General features: G+C 40.6%; 1 protein-coding gene across 4 annotated transcripts; it reads right to left on the reverse strand.

The window, feature by feature from the left end:
* Positions 1 to 9: 9 nt before the first annotated feature.
* LOC127003367 (glycerol-3-phosphate acyltransferase 4-like) lies at positions 10 to 17,733 on the reverse strand. 4 transcript variants are annotated; one of them, XM_050869905.1, is made up of 10 exons: positions 17,544 to 17,733; positions 12,582 to 12,608; positions 11,142 to 11,279; positions 9,063 to 9,188; positions 8,513 to 8,647; positions 7,516 to 7,752; positions 6,730 to 6,963; positions 5,786 to 6,043; positions 5,232 to 5,440; positions 10 to 2,453 (listed from the first exon to the last, which is right to left on the reverse strand). In XM_050869905.1, the coding sequence occupies exons 1-10, from the start codon at positions 17,694 to 17,696 to the stop codon at positions 2,330 to 2,332; spliced, it is 1,641 nt and encodes a 546-aa protein (XP_050725862.1). In that variant the 5' UTR covers positions 17,697 to 17,733; the 3' UTR covers positions 10 to 2,329. The 4 variants fall into 4 exon arrangements, with proteins under 4 accessions (XP_050725862.1, XP_050725863.1, XP_050725865.1 ...); XM_050869906.1 differs by lacking the exon at positions 12,582 to 12,608 and having other exon boundaries at positions 17,544 to 17,732; XM_050869908.1 differs by lacking the exon at positions 7,516 to 7,752 and having other exon boundaries at positions 17,544 to 17,731.

A 17,733-nucleotide genomic window follows, 5' to 3' on the forward strand; every position in this document is an offset into this window, starting at 1 on the left:
GAAACCTAATTTCTTTATACAAAACTTCATTTCACAATAATTATATGTACCCTTCCACACTTTGGATCAAGAAACAAAAGCTGTAAACTATTCTACAAATGTTTAAAACTGTACACAGCCCCTAAGTCATACATATTTGAGTAGGCTGCCTACTCTTGAGTAAAGATTTAATGACTAGTGAACACAATACATTACTTCAGTTGTCTCATGTTAAACATTGCTTATAATTCAGTATCACCTTCATCTAAAAGGACACGGATAGTAAACTGTAGGAATATAAAGGTGCAACATCACCTACTTTTCCAGCCTCCTGAATTCTCCTATTGCTAGACTTGACCTACACTAGTTGACCAAAGAGTTGTCTGTTTACAAAGGTTCCATAAGTGTCTGCCCACTAATACCAGTGAAACTTAACTTACAGGAAAAACTAATATTAACAAAATCCTGAGAATTAAACAAAACTTCTGCTTAGAGCAGCATCAGGAGTTAAACTATTTATGCATATATTATAAATATGAAAATGCTAGTTCTTACACATATCACAGTTATTTCATTTAAAAAACACCCATGAAAACACTCGACCTTTCATGGTACAACTCACACTTTAGTGCCTTTTTATAACAAATATCTTGGTATCAAAATACATTGCTGGGTATTAGCATAACTAAATTTTTTCTTCCATCTCTAATAGCTGGAAACTACATAATCCTACGTCAAATGAGTCCTGCAATAATGTGGCTCAATTAGTATCAAAATATTTCATGTAGTTTTTAATTAATTAATTGGTCTTTCCCAAGTGTGCCCTTGTTATGATTATGCACTATTATGAAGCTGTGTATTGGGAAAATTTCAGTCATTGAAAGTTTAAGGCAGAGACTGGCAGATGTTCCCAAGATACTGATATTTCACCCAATGGCACTACTTCCCACCTGATGAAGTAAGTACTGGTACATCTTCCTTGTTTCCACTCACTTGCACAATGGACAGAATGATGAACATGCACACTTACAAACGGTAACCCTACATCTCATACTATAAATAAATCCTCACTGTGTAGTATTGGGGAATGCATTTGAAACTGTACATGGGAATAGTACAAGGAGACACCAAAGTCACTGTATAACATGGTACCATTACTATATTGAATGATATGTCACACACACACACACACACACACACACACACACACACACACACACAGCCTCCTGTATGTAGCGTTAAATGTGCGCTTGTTAAGATACATTTCTTTCAAACAAGACCTGTAGAAAAAAAAAAAAGAAAAAAAAAAGCCTCACTTAACAAAACTACTACTTTGGTACTTGTGATATGAAATATACCTTGACTGCCAGGAAAACTGAGGCCAGAGTGCTTAATTTAATTGGTATTTAGCTAAATTATATAATGGTCTGGTGGTTTGTATGGTTGGCTCATGTAAAGCATTGGGAAAAGATGCTGAATGATTGTATATTCTTATAACTAAATGTATGACATTTCCCTCTACTTGCATATACAACAAACTGGCCAGAAAATTAATTTTGTACATCCAAAAATGCCAACGAAAGGCCGCACCACATGTACATACTAACTGATGACAAATATGATATACCTCAAAGCCTCTCCTAGCAGTCAACCTCAGCCTGCTTGTCATTCATACATTTGCATGTCTTGTTTTGAAGGTCAGAACATTTTGCCATATTTCTTTGGGATTTTCTGTCTTGTGAAGATACTGTTTGTCATTTGCTTGAGCAAACACTGATCATAATAAATGAAAAATGTGATGATGAATTCAGCCATTCTTAATGAGTGATGTATTTCCTCAAAGAATTGAGGCACCTGGAGAACAAGGGACAAAAGGAACAAAGCCAATTTTTTTCTAGTTTGCACAAAGGAAAGGCAGGCTACACAATGCAGGAAGAACAGGAAACTAAGTTGCAAGGGAAAAGATACCTTGTATTTGGTAAACTAGGTCCTAGGACGTGTAGCCTGCTTTTCCTAGTGCACACAAGAAGAACTGGCTCTGACTGTTATGCCCCTTCTCTGGACCCCTTAATTATATATGGTTATCTGTCCAACTTCTATATCTAGCTAGCCAAGTGCTCACTCCCCCCACCCCCCCTCCCCTCACCCCCTGTCCCAACTATGAGTATCCAGCCATCCATGTGCTCAAGCCAGCCCCCATCTACTGCATTACACATATTTTCCCCTAATGAATGTTCATCCCATTCACACTTATGATCACCACAAGCTACATTATAGGATATACAGGATGACTCACACCCTAACACCTTGCTGTTCACAGGACTTTTGGTTTCCCTTGACTTTCCTCTAGTCATTCAGTCTTCTCCTCTTTCTTCGCTGTGTCAACATTTTGAACTTTGAGGCGGCGTGAAAACTCTTGCTGGTACTGCTGCTTCCACTCTATCTTTGGTGCCGACCTCTTCAAACCGCCGTCCCTGAAAGAAGCTCTAATTACAATGGAATCACAGACTTCATATAACATTGGTTTCTAAAATGACTGCATCAATCACCACCTACAATAGTGTCATGCTAACAAAACAAAGTTGCCTTCGTATTAGTTTACTCAAAATGTATTTCATAAGTTTTTATTAGTGCTACTGGCAGTAAAGCACACATACGACAACACTACATGTCTTAAGGCTATATAACAGTACACTGGTTACCCTGTATTCATGAATTCGCACATTCGCAGATTTCCCCCCAATTGCACATAGGCAGTTGCATAGGAACATTCACATTGCCACTAAAAACATTAATTTTTGCCTGTGGACAAGTCAGCCATTCCTAAGGAAATGGTTATGTATACATGTATAAAGCAGCATGCATAAAATATCATAATTAGCATCATTTATCAGCCGTACATACTATAAACTGTAATTTATGTAAACTTCTTGCAAACATGTAGTCATCAAAATCTCACCTAATTGTTGAATACTCAACACATTCTCTGCCATTTTCTTTATCAACTTCAGGTGCTTAAGTATACTTATCATTCCATATGAGTCATTTACTAATGAATACTTCTATCTATAATAATAAGGTGCTAAAAATAGGAAATGAGCATAAACACTGGATCATAACTTAAAGCTGCTGCTCAGCTGAAAGGCATAAAAAACAGGTCCTGTTAGCAGTGGGACTAGGCAGGTACTGGTACTGGTATTAACGCCTATATGACATGGTAACAGTACCAGACTGCTTGGTACTGGTAGCAGTAGGCATTGCCAGTGCAGTATTCTGCATTGTTGATACTGAGAGGTCATCATACATGCATATGTAGGCATGTATGATGACCTGTCAGTACCATCAGTGCAGTATTTAGCAGACTGGTATCATTACCCTGTTGTATAGCCAGTACCAGTAGCAGAACCTGCCCAGTCCCACCAATGACAGGACCTCTTTGTTTATGTCTAGCAGCTGAACAGGTGCTTGCAGTTGTGATCCAGCGTTTATACCCATTAACTATTTTTATCACCTGATTTTTATAGAAAGATGCATTCACTAGTAATTAACTTGTTCGGAATAATATACTTAAGCACCTGAAGCCGAGATAAAGATAAAAGGCTTTGTGGTGATGACCGAACAGGTGAGTGAGATTTCAATGACTATGTATTTGTAAGTTAACATAAATTACAGTACAGTTTATAGTACATAGGTGATGAACAATGCTAATCATGACATTTTATGCTGCTTTCAGGTAATGGAAATACTTTATTAGGAACAGTTTGTGTAAAACAGCTCTGTGTTTGATTGCAAGTCTAGAGGCTTTTGGGGGCGCACGCCAAACATTCGCTGTTCGAGAGTTAATATTTCCTAACCCCTCCAAATAAGAGAGGACTGGTGTATAGCAGTACACTTCTCCTCCATATTCCAGGGTTCAGTATGCACAGATTTGCACCTTCGCAGATTTCCCCCCAATTGCACTAAGCCAGCTGCAATGGAATTTTCGCAGCGCCACTCTAAACATTCGCCGTCTACCCACGAATGATTCAGCCATTCCTAGAGGAAGGATGATGTATACATGCATAAAGCATCATTATATATCATAAACATCAACATGCTATAAACTGTATAGTAATTCATGTAAATTTACAAAATATGTAACAATTAAAACAAGGGATGTACCGATACCAATGCCGATACCCCAATATTTGACCGATACCGATACCTGTGCACTTTTTTTTTTTTTTTTTTTTTTTTTTTAATAAAAAAATTCCAGCAGCTAAAGGGCAATATCAAATTTTAAGGTAAAAAAAAAAAAAAAAAAGGCCCACTACTCGTTCCACCATAAAAGGGAAGAAAAAAAAAAGTAATCAGTGCTGGCCTGAAAAAAGGTGTCCATAGATTCGTAGCCAGACATGCTGACCACTGCACCACGGAAGCGCATATTAACCCTATACGGCGCGGCGAGGCAACAGTGCATGGTTAACATGAGTTTCGACAAGGAGCGAGGGAGGAGGTGCCTTGTGAGGTCTAGTTGACTCAGCTAGGATAGCTTTACCTTAATTGTCGTACATTTAGGCAGCCCTGGCAGCGTGCCCCATTAAGGGGTGACCGTCTGACTGACTGAGGCAGGCAAATGAGGCGAGTGGAGGGGCTCCGCCAATCCTGCGCCGAAGCTACTAAACCTGTATTGTACACGTCCGCGGTACCAAAGGCTATACTGTATACTAAGTATTATATACTTGTATTAAAAGTAATATGAATCTTATCGCTTAAAGTGATGAAAATTAAATCGCGGGAAATTCCAAGCTATGTATAGTATCATGATACTAGATAATTACACTTTTCTAATATTTTTTCAACAATTTTGAAAATCCAATTTCTGTTGAAGAAAATTATTCGCAATGAGTGACATGCGACGTACAAAACTCCTTCAAGTATCGGTAGTATTGGCAGAAAATCAGCCAATACCAATACCGATACTCATAAAATGTGTCGATAACACCGATACCGATACATCCCTAATTAAAACCTTACCATACTCGTGCAATATGTATGCCATGTCTTAACAAGTTATAGTCTTACGAGTGTTTTTTACGTTGGTTGCAAAGTGTCTGACTAAAATACCCTGAAGGAAGACGGCTTTCTCTTGAAACTCCTACAACAAATTACTGCCCTATTCAAATCAATCTATTTATGGTATGTTCTCAGTGGGCAGTTGTTCCTTGATGTAAATCATCAACAACTCTAAACAAATATAACATCCAACTCACCATACAAGATCCACAAGTCCTCCCTGACGAGCAATTTCCGCTTTGACACGGTTTGCAAAATCAATGGAACTTTCTCCTTCCCTTCTTGTCATGGGTGGCAGATACCAGACATCACACACAATAGCCCACGACGTCATCATCATGTAGATGTAACTCAACATGGACTCTTTGGAGGAGTTCCAGAATGCATCTCCAAACCTAGGGTCATACTGCAAAGAGATACAAATTTTGAGAATGTCTATATCTCTAGGACTCGGTCCACAGTCATTCAGCTGACTGGAGTACAATGATACAGTGCAGAGTGTATATGCGGTCATCATCACCAAGGACTCCACTTCCTTTCCAAATCACATGACTTGCATAAAGCTTCCCTGTATTTTTTCATCCACTGCAAAAGGCAACCCAGCTGGGAGGAATACCAACACTTGAATAGGCAAAAAGTTTTAACATGAAAATAAAATGCTAAAGTAAACCTGAAGTTATAATACCAAAACCCTACAGTTTGAGATGGTATTATAAAATGCCATTAATAATATAAAAAATCAAAGATTAACCTTGATTGCAACAGGATAGATAATTCCTCCCACTTCAAATGTTCCTTTCTTGAACTGCATGACAGATGTGTTGTTGATGCAGGTGCCCTCAGGGAAGATCAGAATGGGCAGCTTGTCGGGGTCCTCCACGTGTTCCCTGAGCCTCCTCGCCACAGCAAATCTGTCTTTGGACTCTGACCTCTCAAACCAAATGTGAGCCGAGGCACGAGACAAAGCACGCTGGAAGATGCCTAAAAAGCCTCCATGGCGCTGACCAACCTGAAGGGTAAAGCAGAGTAAGGTGCCTCCAGTTGTCTCTGGTTGGCCCTACAAACTTCTGCAACACTGACAAAAAACATCTAAGACTATAGAAATCATCACTGCAGTTTCACATATTTTGTATTTTCATTATTAGAATGACTAAAAAATAAGGTATGTTTTACTCTCCAGCACCCATCCCAATCCAGCAAAGCAAAGCAAAACAGTAGTGCAAGCCGACAATATATCTTAGTTTGACACAGGCAAAATTACCACGGGCAGAGAAATTCCAATGGTGGAGTGGAAGATGCCATGGGAAGCTACATCAGCTCATCCAAACTCAAACTTATGAACTTCTCAATATCCTAAAATCCAGACTTGCTACAACAAAAATTTCCAAAGATTCCAGTTAAAGCAATGTGGGCTGTGATGGAAATTCCATGACTAATAACTAACAACTCAGGAGGGCCAGTTGAAATGAAAATGACTGTACTTCATGATGTGAAATTACACCAATAATGATACAATGGCAGGTTAGTTTCAAGGAAAAGTCATCATGATCAATGTGTTCAACAGTACTACAAGCATCCTTTATGGAAACAATGATGAACTCTAGTATTGAGAGGCAAGTAATAAAGTAAATTCTAATATGGATAACAGTACTCCAAGTAGGAGAGGAAGCCATTAGAAGGGAGGAAGAAACATACCATGTCGTAAGTATTGTCACATGCCAACACCAGAACATCAATGGGAGTGGTGTGGTTGGCGACACATATACCCCTACGGGGCACATTCTCCTTGTTGTGGTAGGTACACACCAGTGACAGAGCTCCACTCAGAAAGTCAAAGCAGAAGACTGACACACTGCTGTTGAGTCGCCGCTTCGTTTTGCTCTCAGGAAGACAACCCACGACGTATGTACACGCTACCATGACAACCATCTGCAAGACAACAGACCCCAGCCGCTAAGGACGACACACCACAGGTTTACTACCAGGCCACAATAATACCTCAACAATGCTACCGACACAAGGACACACTACTGATATACTCATTAAACTGTTACGTAATACACCACATAAGATACTTGACAAGTAAATCATATTAATTGGTTAATCCACCAATTACAGAAGTAGGTAAGAAGAAAATATCATGGGCATCTTCTTGGTATGTAGAATTACAGCACATTTATCAAGCAGGCATGTAATAGCTACTACAATACTGATATTATGTAATACTAATTGACTTCCAGCACCTAAAATCATGATACAGAACTCAATTTATGCTTAAGTTCTGTACCAGAGAGCAACAGACAGAGCTGGAGAGTCATAGTTCCCACATGTAAAACCATTCAAAGGATTTCATGTCTTCAAAATCAATCAGTTTCACAAAACACCACAGACACACAAAATGCACAGACTACCCCTATGGCGAACAGGCAAAAGTCCCGCCAAACATAAGCTTTCAAAAGTCAATGATCTCTGGCAACTAACATAGGAGTAACAGTTGTCGTACGCCAGAACCAAACAGTCGATGGGGGTTGTGTGGTTGGCAACACAAATCCCATCTGAACGAGGCTTATTGTGGCGGTTGTGATATGTGACGACACAGCTTAAACTCCGATTCAGGATTCTAAATGTTGTTATATAGAAGTACCAGCATAGGTTGCGCTTCAGAGGCCCGTCCGGTAACATTCCAATAAGCAGGGTCATAACCACCAACTGTGCCATCTACAAAATTGAGGATGGGTTTTTCAGAAAACATCCAATGCAGTTAGTAATTTTCACATCAAAAGAAAGTGAGAGGCTGAATTTTCAAACATAATAATTTTAGCTCTTCCATGAGATTCTTTTTTCAATAACTCCCATATTGCAGATCATTTTAAGAGTATAGGTTCTTAAGTATAGCTACTAGACTTTTAAAGAGTATGGCTACTTATAAGATATTCTGAGATCAACTTCATGCAAAAATCTATTCATGCTACCAGGTGACATTATTTTCTGTGGATGCTGGACAAAATATATCCCCCCTCGTGATAACAAATAATTATACCCCTAATGCTAAACAGGTATCTGAAATAGAAGTATGAGAGAGAAATAGCAATAATATTAATGTTGTGTAGTTACTGATAATATTTTAAAACCAAAGGAATACTAATCCTATGGTGTGGTCAGTCCATAGTTCCAAGGAAAAAGATGTTTTGCAGATCATTAGCTGAGTCAAGCTGTGGTGGGCATGCTAATATCCTCAACCCGTGCACTAACCACTATTAAAATATATTCAGAATAATGCTAAAAGATACTGAAGTTGCTAGTGATTATGAGAAACAAAACATTGTCCCATTCTACAGAAATCATCAACTTTAAAAGATTCCTATAAGACACAGATACCTATGAGGTTAGTAACTTTGATCATCAGATTATTTAGGATACACAACTGGAGAGAAACCAAAATGCCTGAAGAATTTATAAACTAAAATTGGTTACTCACCCCAATGAGGAGTATGAGGATGCGGAGGGGCAGGAGGAGGAAGTAGCGCAGTATGAAGCCCACCACCCAAAAGATGGTGAGTCGCACACTGATGAACTCATACTGGCAGTTAGTTCGAGTCAGGAAATTCCATGACTGCAAGGCAAAGAAAAATGGCACTGAAGAATATACACACATTTAACAATAGTGATGTAAAGTGTAAGTAAAGTGGGGTGTGAAACTGATGATTTAGAAACCTAAAATTATTCTGCAACACAAGAAAGTCAGGAACAAAAGTATCTTTATACAAACACTGAAATATTATGTGCATGAACCACGGAGTAAACCTGAAAAATATGTAAAAAAAATTCTTTCTACAACACAAAAAGGGCAATAAGATGGGCTGTGCAAAGGCTTTCCCTTCAAACAAGTACTAAACTGAACTAAGAATAAGTGAACATGACAGGAATATTAAAAGTGAGCTACAATGTGCCATGCAGTTATCAGACATAACAGAGGACTGATTACCTTACACCCAGTGATATTGATGGTGTGAAGGAGGGGAACCTACCGTTAGCTCTTCAGCAGAAAACCTCTTTGTCACCTCATCATCAACAATGGCCTCCATACCGGTGCGTATGTAGTCAAGACAATCCCCAAGTTCAAACTCGTGCGTGTCCAGCCCTTCGCTGTTGTCCTGGGGGATGTGATTTTGTGAATGAACCATCAATGACTCATTATTTGCTGCCTTGAGAAACAACCATAAAAGGAATGGATGCCTGGTGATATGGGACACACCTATAAACTCATTTTGGCACAGGTACTGACATCAGCACTTGCCATAAATCAAACTTTAATTAGATATTACATACACAATACAATATCAGAGGTAGCAAATGACCTACAGCAAAGGTACAACCCTTTCCCTTTTTTCTTCATGGATTTCTTGACCATCTCCCGTGTAGCTAAGACTGTGATAAGGAGTGACGTATTGCCGAGGCATTAATCTGTGATTGGCCTCATTGGCCTCAATCATCAACTAGGGGGCACCCTGCCTGTGTGCCTGTTGTCCCTCACACCCCCTTCAAGGTTCCACTGTCGCCAACTGACAACAACCTTCACCAAAACAAAATAATTGTTTTAAATAGTAAAGACATTAGATAGTAGATAATGGAATTGAAAAATGATAAGAAGGCTAATTTCTTTTATCCACTACTGTTATCTCTCTGATAGCCAATACACCTGCTTCTTGTCTCCTTAACCATAACCTCCACAGGCCATTACCAGGTTTCCCACGCCAACAGGATGTGGAGAGGAACTAGCAAACTTACACCCACATAATAAACACATTAATAAAATCATGCAGTGGGATGCCTGTGATGTTCATTCCCAAATTAGGGAAATATAAATACATCAAACCATTCAGGATACAATACGTAATAGTAGATAAGAACAGCACCACTGAAATAGATCAATTAGTATAATAACCAGCCCCCACACACACGCCTATCTGGCTGACAAGGGAGCATCTCGAACGCTCCATGACCTTGTTGATAAGTGATACACAACCACGGCAATGATACAGAGATTGAAGGGTCAGCAGAAGTGGTAAATGGAAAAATTGGTTTAATCCTCTTCAGGACTGAATAAAAATTAAAATATCTGTATTGTGGGTATGACTGATGCACACCTGTGGCAGTCAAACAGTGACTGAAAGGTCAGCAGAAGAATGGTAAATGAAAAAATAAATAGCACTGACCCAGGAAAATGTTTGCATTATGGCTCGTATCAACTGTGCTTATGGGTGCAGGGACACAGAACAAGCATTCCTCTGCTCTCTATGCATCAAAAGGTCATGCCTGGCATAGCTTTAAGGAAGAAGTCACTATTCAATATAAGTTTACGAAATACAAACTAAAAGTGTACCTTTACCTTTGACCCTGACCCTCAAAAGTACATACACAAATCTTCTAAGTACACAATTATTAAACATAATAGGCATTTAGCTTTGTTCTTATGACGAAGTAGTACCATATCTTATCAAGTCATGATAAGATAACATCAATAAGGAAATAGGAAGTTATCATTAAAATCCTAAACTTAAGAGGTCCAGACATCTTCACTTACAAGTCTCCCACACTGCCTCACATTCACCCACTGGCTGATGAACAGCAATACAACATAATGCACATATATAATTTTCACCTCAAATTAAAACTGCTATAACAAGTCATTATACATGTCTATCACCTACAAACTCTGTCAAACCTGAGTGTGATATAAGAGTGCAGAGACACATACACATTAAGATAACAGCCCTTGTCTGAATAACTTAATCAGGGAACATTACATCAAAGAACACCTCAGACGTCCTTCACCAATAAAATTAAATGACTAGGCATACTTTTAACACATAAACCCTTGCTTGACAAACCTTTACTTCAAATAAGATGACTAGGGAACCATCAACTTCACATTACAAAACCACTTGACACTGGGGTCAGTGACCATCCCAACATTTTCCCAATATAAGCTGCCACTTGTCTGTCCACTCTCCAGTTTCAACATATTAATTGTTATGCCAAACAGAACTAAATTACATTATGGCCAACCACCAACCTACTGTATCACAAGAGCTAAAGCAACTCACTTTGTCCACAGTGGGACGCAGCACCAGCTTGTCTCTGCAGATGACCTCTCTCGACACATAGTCCTCCTCCTCCTCCTCCTCTTCCTGCTCATCTCCACTTCCCTTTCCATAGTTCTTTGACAGCCTCTGACGACCAAACTATGGAGAAAGGCACACATTAGAACTTACTGATACATTGGGTTTGACAGATACAAATATTCAGGGACTGACAATGACTTGTATCTGACACAAAACATACACTGAAGGCCTAAATATTCCCAGTCAGGTGTAGGAACAGGAGGGAGTGAAGTGGATTCCAAGAGAGTGTGTTGCCCACCCTCCTCAAGTGATAAGCATCAAGTTCAGCCGGTTGCAATATCATATTAAGATAAGGCTGATTAAATCAATCAAATCCCTTCACATCCTCCTGTTGAGTAGTCAACCCGACTTCCAAATTCATGCACAGTTAGCAATGATACTGTATTTTATGAGTTAGAGAGGCTCTGAAAACACAATTAGTTAATTATGTGCTGACAGGAAGAGAAAGAAGTGATACCAAGCTCAGCTATTTCTGTAGAGTCTTAATACACACACTTTCATGTATTCTAAAGAAACAGCCTTTAGTCCCAAGAGTAACATTCATTGTCACATGTATAGACACTGCTCACAGGAAGGTATATACATATACGACATTCAGAGCTAAGCTACCCCTGGATAGTAAATACAATGGGTTCTTGCCATTTGCAAGGGTCATATCTTCCCAAAACAAACTTGCAAATACCAAATTTGGGAATAATAATTCTCACAGGGTCAGGGGTTAAAGTACTTTGGTAAAGTTACAAAATCAGCATACATGTTTGGAAAGGGTTCCATGGAGATTTCCTCTATCAAATTTTCACCAATTTCCTTACTGTACCATCTTCTTAAGTTCACAAGCAACACTTTACTCACCTATAAAAAATAAAAATAAAAATAGATATGCGATGATTTAAAATAAGTGTCTACCCCCATGACCCATGTTAACAATGGAGCCACTGAGGTCTGCATGTGGTGGCAGCTGTTGTCCCCATGCACAGTCTCTTATGGCTTTGTGGACAGCTCCAAATTAGAATTCAACCATCAATTTTTGTCAGCCAACTAATGGATAGTCAGGGCTTACAAATCATAAAAGCACATTAAGCAATGACCCATTGCATACAGATTTTCCTATGTTCTAAATCAACAGTGCTTAGCCCCAAGAGGAACATGTATTATATCACAAATAATGTCCTGACAGGAAGACAGCTACAATGCCCCAAGCCAAGCTACCCATCTTTGGTATCAATGCACATATTTTCTCCATTTGAAGCAACAGCCTTTACCCCCAGGAAGAGCATGTATTGTTTCACAGGTCACCACTGCCACTACCACCACCACCACCACCAGGGGAGGGCAATGAACAATACGAAGTTTGAAAAATACCTTTTTAACAAGTATCCTGTTGCCATCCTGTAAATAGATAACACATATATGATTATATACATACAAAACTACTCATCAAACCACATCAATATTAGCATCAGACATGAAGCCTACCTACTGGCTGGCCACTCACAGCCTCCCGGGCACCAGTGTGGCCAGGCCTTGGGAACTCTGGCCCAGTGACCTCAAACCAGCTGAAGCATTTGCTTAGGACCATTTCAGTTATCTTGGGCAACAAAAGTTGTGGTATGTTCAGCAAAGATGTTAATCTATGATAATTAAAAAAACAGAAGATTTGTTCATTTAAATATATCTTGTTAAAGGGCTTTCATTTGAAAGTACTAATTGTGAACAATAAAAAATGGTAATTGAAATTCCTTATATTACATTTTCTTAATCACAGTTACCAAATTTAACAATGCCATCTCATGAATTTGGCCCACATCCTGCATGGTTTGTTGTCACCAAGGCCGGACTTCACTGCACCCCCCACACACAGCCTTGCACACACACCACACTAAACACTACAATACTATATAACAGTTTGACATATGTGAAGAGCCACACAGTTACTTTACTGCCTCAAAGCTGAAATGAAGACTACTGATGGCTGAAATTAACACACATTTATATACAAATTGATACTGGTGTTTCTAGATGACAGGACCACACTTTAAGATAAAATTTTAACTCCAGACTTTTTTCTCTATTCTCTTATCCCCCAAAAATCTCATTGTTATAATAGGGTTATGTTATTACTTTACAGAGTCTGGGTGTCCATTCATTAATTAATTACGGTTTGTTTTGAGTGCAGTCCTTTTTATCTAAAACAACCCATATTCTTTAAAACACACACACACACACACACACACACACAAAAGAATCACAATTCAATGAACCACAAGATGACACGATAAATGTTCAAATGGATGAAGTCATAGTAACTAAAGAGGAAATATATAAAATAATGGAGGAGCTGGAGGAGAGGAAAGCAATAGGACTGGATGGAGTCTCAGGTTTTATACTGAAAGAATGCAGAAATCAGCTGGTTGGACCGGTATCATAAAGTGCTCAATATCAACTGGTAAAGTACCAAAGGAGTGGCGGAGGGCTGAGGTGGTCCCTATATAAGAGCGGGAAAAAGGAAGAACCTCTGAACTACAGACCAGTATACTTTGTAAAATATGCGAGAAAGTGATAAAGAAACAATGGACAAAATTTCTAGAAAATATAATTACAGATAAACAGTATGGTTTTAGAAAAGGGCATTCATGTGTAACAAACTTACTGAGCTTTTACTCAAGAGTGACAGACATAGTACAGGAGAGGGATGGATGGGTAGATTGTGTGTATCTGGACCTGAAGAAGGCTTTTGACAAGTTCCACATACAAGACTACTATGGAAACTGGAAAATAAAGGAGGATTGAAAGGGAAAATGAAAAACTGGATGGAAAGTTACTTAAGGGGAAGAGAGATGAGAACAGTCGTATAGGACATGAAATTGGAATGGAGGATTGAAGATAGTGGAGTGCCACAAGGATCGGTATTGGCACTAATACTTTTCCAAGTATATATTAATGATATGCCGGAGAGTAAGCAGTTACATGAGCCTGTTTGCAGACGATGCAAAATTGCTGAGACATATAAGAAACAGTAAAGATTGTGAAATTCTGCAAGAGGACCTAAATAAGATATGGGACTGGAGTTTGAAATGGGAGATGGAGTTCAATGTGAAGAAATGTCATGTAATGGAAATGGGAAAGAGTGAATGGGGACCAAAATGGACATATAGAATGGGAGATGGAGAAATATTAAAAGTTCAAGAAGAGAGATTTGGGAGTGACAATACAAGATAATCAACACTCTGAGAGTCATGTTAATAGGATATTCGGTGATACGTATAGAATGGAAAGAAATAATAGGAATAGCATTCCACTACATGGATAACGATATGATGAAAAAGATAACAACTATGATTAGACCAAAACTGGAATATATAGAAACTGTGTGGTCTCCCCATAAGAAGAAACACATAAAAAAAACTAAAAGAATACAAAGGATGGCAACGAAAATCGTTCCAGAACAGAACTGGAGGGATTGTCATATGAAGAAAGGTTAAAGGAAATGGTCCTGCCAACATTGGAACAAAGAAGAGAAAGAGGAGACCTAATACAAATTTATATATTATGGAATAAAATGGAAGTAGACATTAAGGAGTTACTACTACGAGAAGGAAGAAACCCCAGCAACACACGAGGACACAGTAAAAAATTGAGAAAAGACAGATGCTTGAGAGACTAAGAAATATAGTTTCCCACAAAGACACAAAGAGGTTTGGAACAGACTAAGTGAGGATGTAGTATCGGCGAAGAGTGTGCACAACTTTAAGGGAAAACTGGACAGATACAGATATGGAGACGGGACCACACGGGCATAAGCCCAGGTCCTGTAAAACTACATAGGTAAATACACACACACACACACACACACACACACACACACACACACACACACAATGTATTATGTGCATCATCAATGCTGAGAAGACCAGGAGTCACCAACTTCACTCGTGTGGTCGACACCATTTTTTCTGAAAGATCTCAACGTGCTCTTCAACGTTTCTTACTACAGTTTGTTGCAAATCACTCGTTTCTGCATTTATATTTTTTTTCATTCACTAAGAGGTTGGGGGTTGAGGGGAGAGCAAAACCCCTCCCATTAGGAGTTAGTTTCAATTTAATTTGTTATTTAATCAATTTGATACATAATTGTAACCTGTTTCATCAGGCATAGTGGCAGTGTGCCTCAGTGGTGACTGGCGAGGAATGGCAATTCAGGGTAAAGTTGGTAAAAGACTAGAAATCAATCGAGTCAGTTTTATTGAATCAAGGAAACCTTTACTCCGACAGCTTGATTTGTGGCAGTTGGCTAAGGTAAGAGATCACATGAAGGGCAACAATCCCTTAACCCTTTCAACCTTTCAATACTGTGACGCAGACATCGGCGTCACAGTATGGAAAGGGTTAAGAGGAAATGGAAGAGGATTAATCTTCTTCTAAACCTCTTAATCCTCTTCCATTTCCTTTTAAGAGGTTTAGAAGAGGATGAAGAGGAAAAGGATTAAGAGGAAATGGAAGAGGATTAAGAGGTTTAGTAGAGGATTAATCCTCTACAATTTCCTCTTAACCCTTTCCATACTGTGACGTCAACGTCTGCATCACGTATTGAAAGGGTTAAGTTCCTTGAGACGGTAATACTTTATAAGAAGTCCGCCTCCCCCTTCGCCACTCTAGCCCCCCCATACCCCCCAAGACAAGCCTGGGGAACTGTGGGGAAATGGGGGTTTGGGGGGGGAAGCCAAAATCAATGAAAAGTGGGCATCCAAAATTTCCCTAGAAAAATCCCTAAATGCAGGAAAATTTCCTAGCCTCAAAAGTAAGGAAAGTCCCAACTTTATAACCTAACAGCCCCCCTTTTTTTTTCGGTGGGGAGCATATTTAAACTACTCCAACCAAACTTTACGACCTAACGAAGGGGCTTCGCCCCCCTCCTAACCAAGGGGGGCTGCGCCCCCCCCCCTGGACCCCCCCGCTTCCAAAATTTCCCTAGAAAAATCCCTAATTAAGGAAAATTACCTACACGGGGGGACCAGTGGGGGCGCAGCCCCCCTCGGTTAGGAGGGGGGTCGAGGGGGGCGAAGCCCCCTCATTAGCAGGTCGTAAAGTTCGGTTGGAGTAGTTTAAATATGCTCCCCACCAAAAAAATTAAAAAAATTACTTTCTGGCACATCATATATGTGGGGGGTCCAGAGGGGGGCTAGGGGGGCTGTTAGGTTATAAAGTTAGTACTTTCCTTACTTTTGAGACTAGGGAATTTTTCTTCATTTAGGGATTTTTCTAGGGAAATTTTGGAAGCCCATTTTTCAGTGATTTTGGCTTCCCCCCCTCCCCTATCCCCGGTTCCCCACAGTTCCCCAGGCTTTTCTTGGGGGGTAGGGGGGGCTGGAATGGCGAAGGGGGAGGCGGATTTCTTATAAAGTATTACCCTTGAGACTTTAAAAAGGGGACTCAAGCCCCTATAAAGACCCCCTTCCCTAGCCTCTGTGGTGAAATGGTTAGCATGCCTAGCTATGAATCTGTTGGCCTGGATTCAAATCTCAGGCCGGGCAGTCGGCGTGCAGCTCACTCAGCTGTTCATCCTCCTTTCTGGGCTAGTTGATAAATAGGTAGCTGGGGAAACCTGGAAAAGGTGAGCTGTGGCGACCCAGACATCACACTGTCCGTGTCCTGGGGTGATGGGTTATCACCCGCCACAGGCTCAAGGGCCATTGTGATGGAGATGAGCAGAGGCCACACACAGCTATAGTGTATGCCCAAAACTTTATTTCATCTTGCACAGCCTGCCACCAGCACACAGCCTGTCCTTGTCTCTCTAAACAGCCTGTCCCAAACCCTCCTACACTGCCTGCCTCCAGTACAAAGCCTGTGGTTCCTTCCACACAGCCTGTCCTTGCCTCTCCACACAGCCTGCCACCCAACACACAGCCTGTTCTTGCCTCTCCACACAGCCTGTCTAGCCCACCACTCAACCCCAGGCCTCCAGTACACAGCCTGTCCTTGGAACTCCACACAGCCTCCCTCTCAGCACACACCCTGTCCTTGGCCCTCCACACAGCCTGTCCTCCCTCCACACAGCCTGTCTAGCCCACCACTCATCCCCAGGCCTCCAGCACACACACACAAGACAGCACACAGCCTGTCCTTAGCACTCCACACAGCCTCCCTCTCAGCACACACCTTGTCCTTGGCCCTCCACACAGCCTGTCTAGACCACCACGTCCCCAGCATACACACCCACACCCACCCACAGGGCAGCACACCCCGCCTGTCTTTGCCTGCCTGCCTCAGACCAAGGAGGCTGGGTACAAGTCATCCCTCTCCCGCACCCACACCGCCACTCACCTCAAACACCTTCAAAAGAAACTGCACGTATCTCTGTCTGAGGCCCAGGGACTTCCCCAAGCTGGCCAGCACCAGGACGCTGACCAGAACCATGATGAAGGGCGGCAGGACCACCGTGAGGGCGACGGTAGCCAGTGCGTCGACCACCGCCATTGTGCCAGGACTGAGCTGAGCCTCCTGCCTCTCTCTC

Source organism: Eriocheir sinensis, chromosome 25, assembly GCF_024679095.1.
Source record: "Eriocheir sinensis breed Jianghai 21 chromosome 25, ASM2467909v1, whole genome shotgun sequence".
Taxonomy (NCBI): domain Eukaryota; kingdom Metazoa; phylum Arthropoda; class Malacostraca; order Decapoda; family Varunidae; genus Eriocheir; species Eriocheir sinensis.

What these genes read in the sequence shown, in the direction of transcription:
- LOC127003367 (XM_050869905.1), bottom strand. Translation starts at nt 17,696, where the DNA reads ATGGCGGTGGTCGACGCACTGGCTACCGTCGCCCTCACGGTGGTCCTG. An exon ending in TCCTCATACTCCTCATTGGG is followed by an intron (nt 7,753 to 8,512) that starts GTGAGTAACCAA and finishes TCAATTTTGTAG; the next exon opens with ATGGCACAGTTGGTGGTTAT. An exon ending in TCTATCCTGTTGCAATCAAG is followed by an intron (nt 5,441 to 5,785) that starts GTTAATCTTTGA and finishes ATCTCTTTGCAG; the next exon opens with TATGACCCTAGGTTTGGAGA.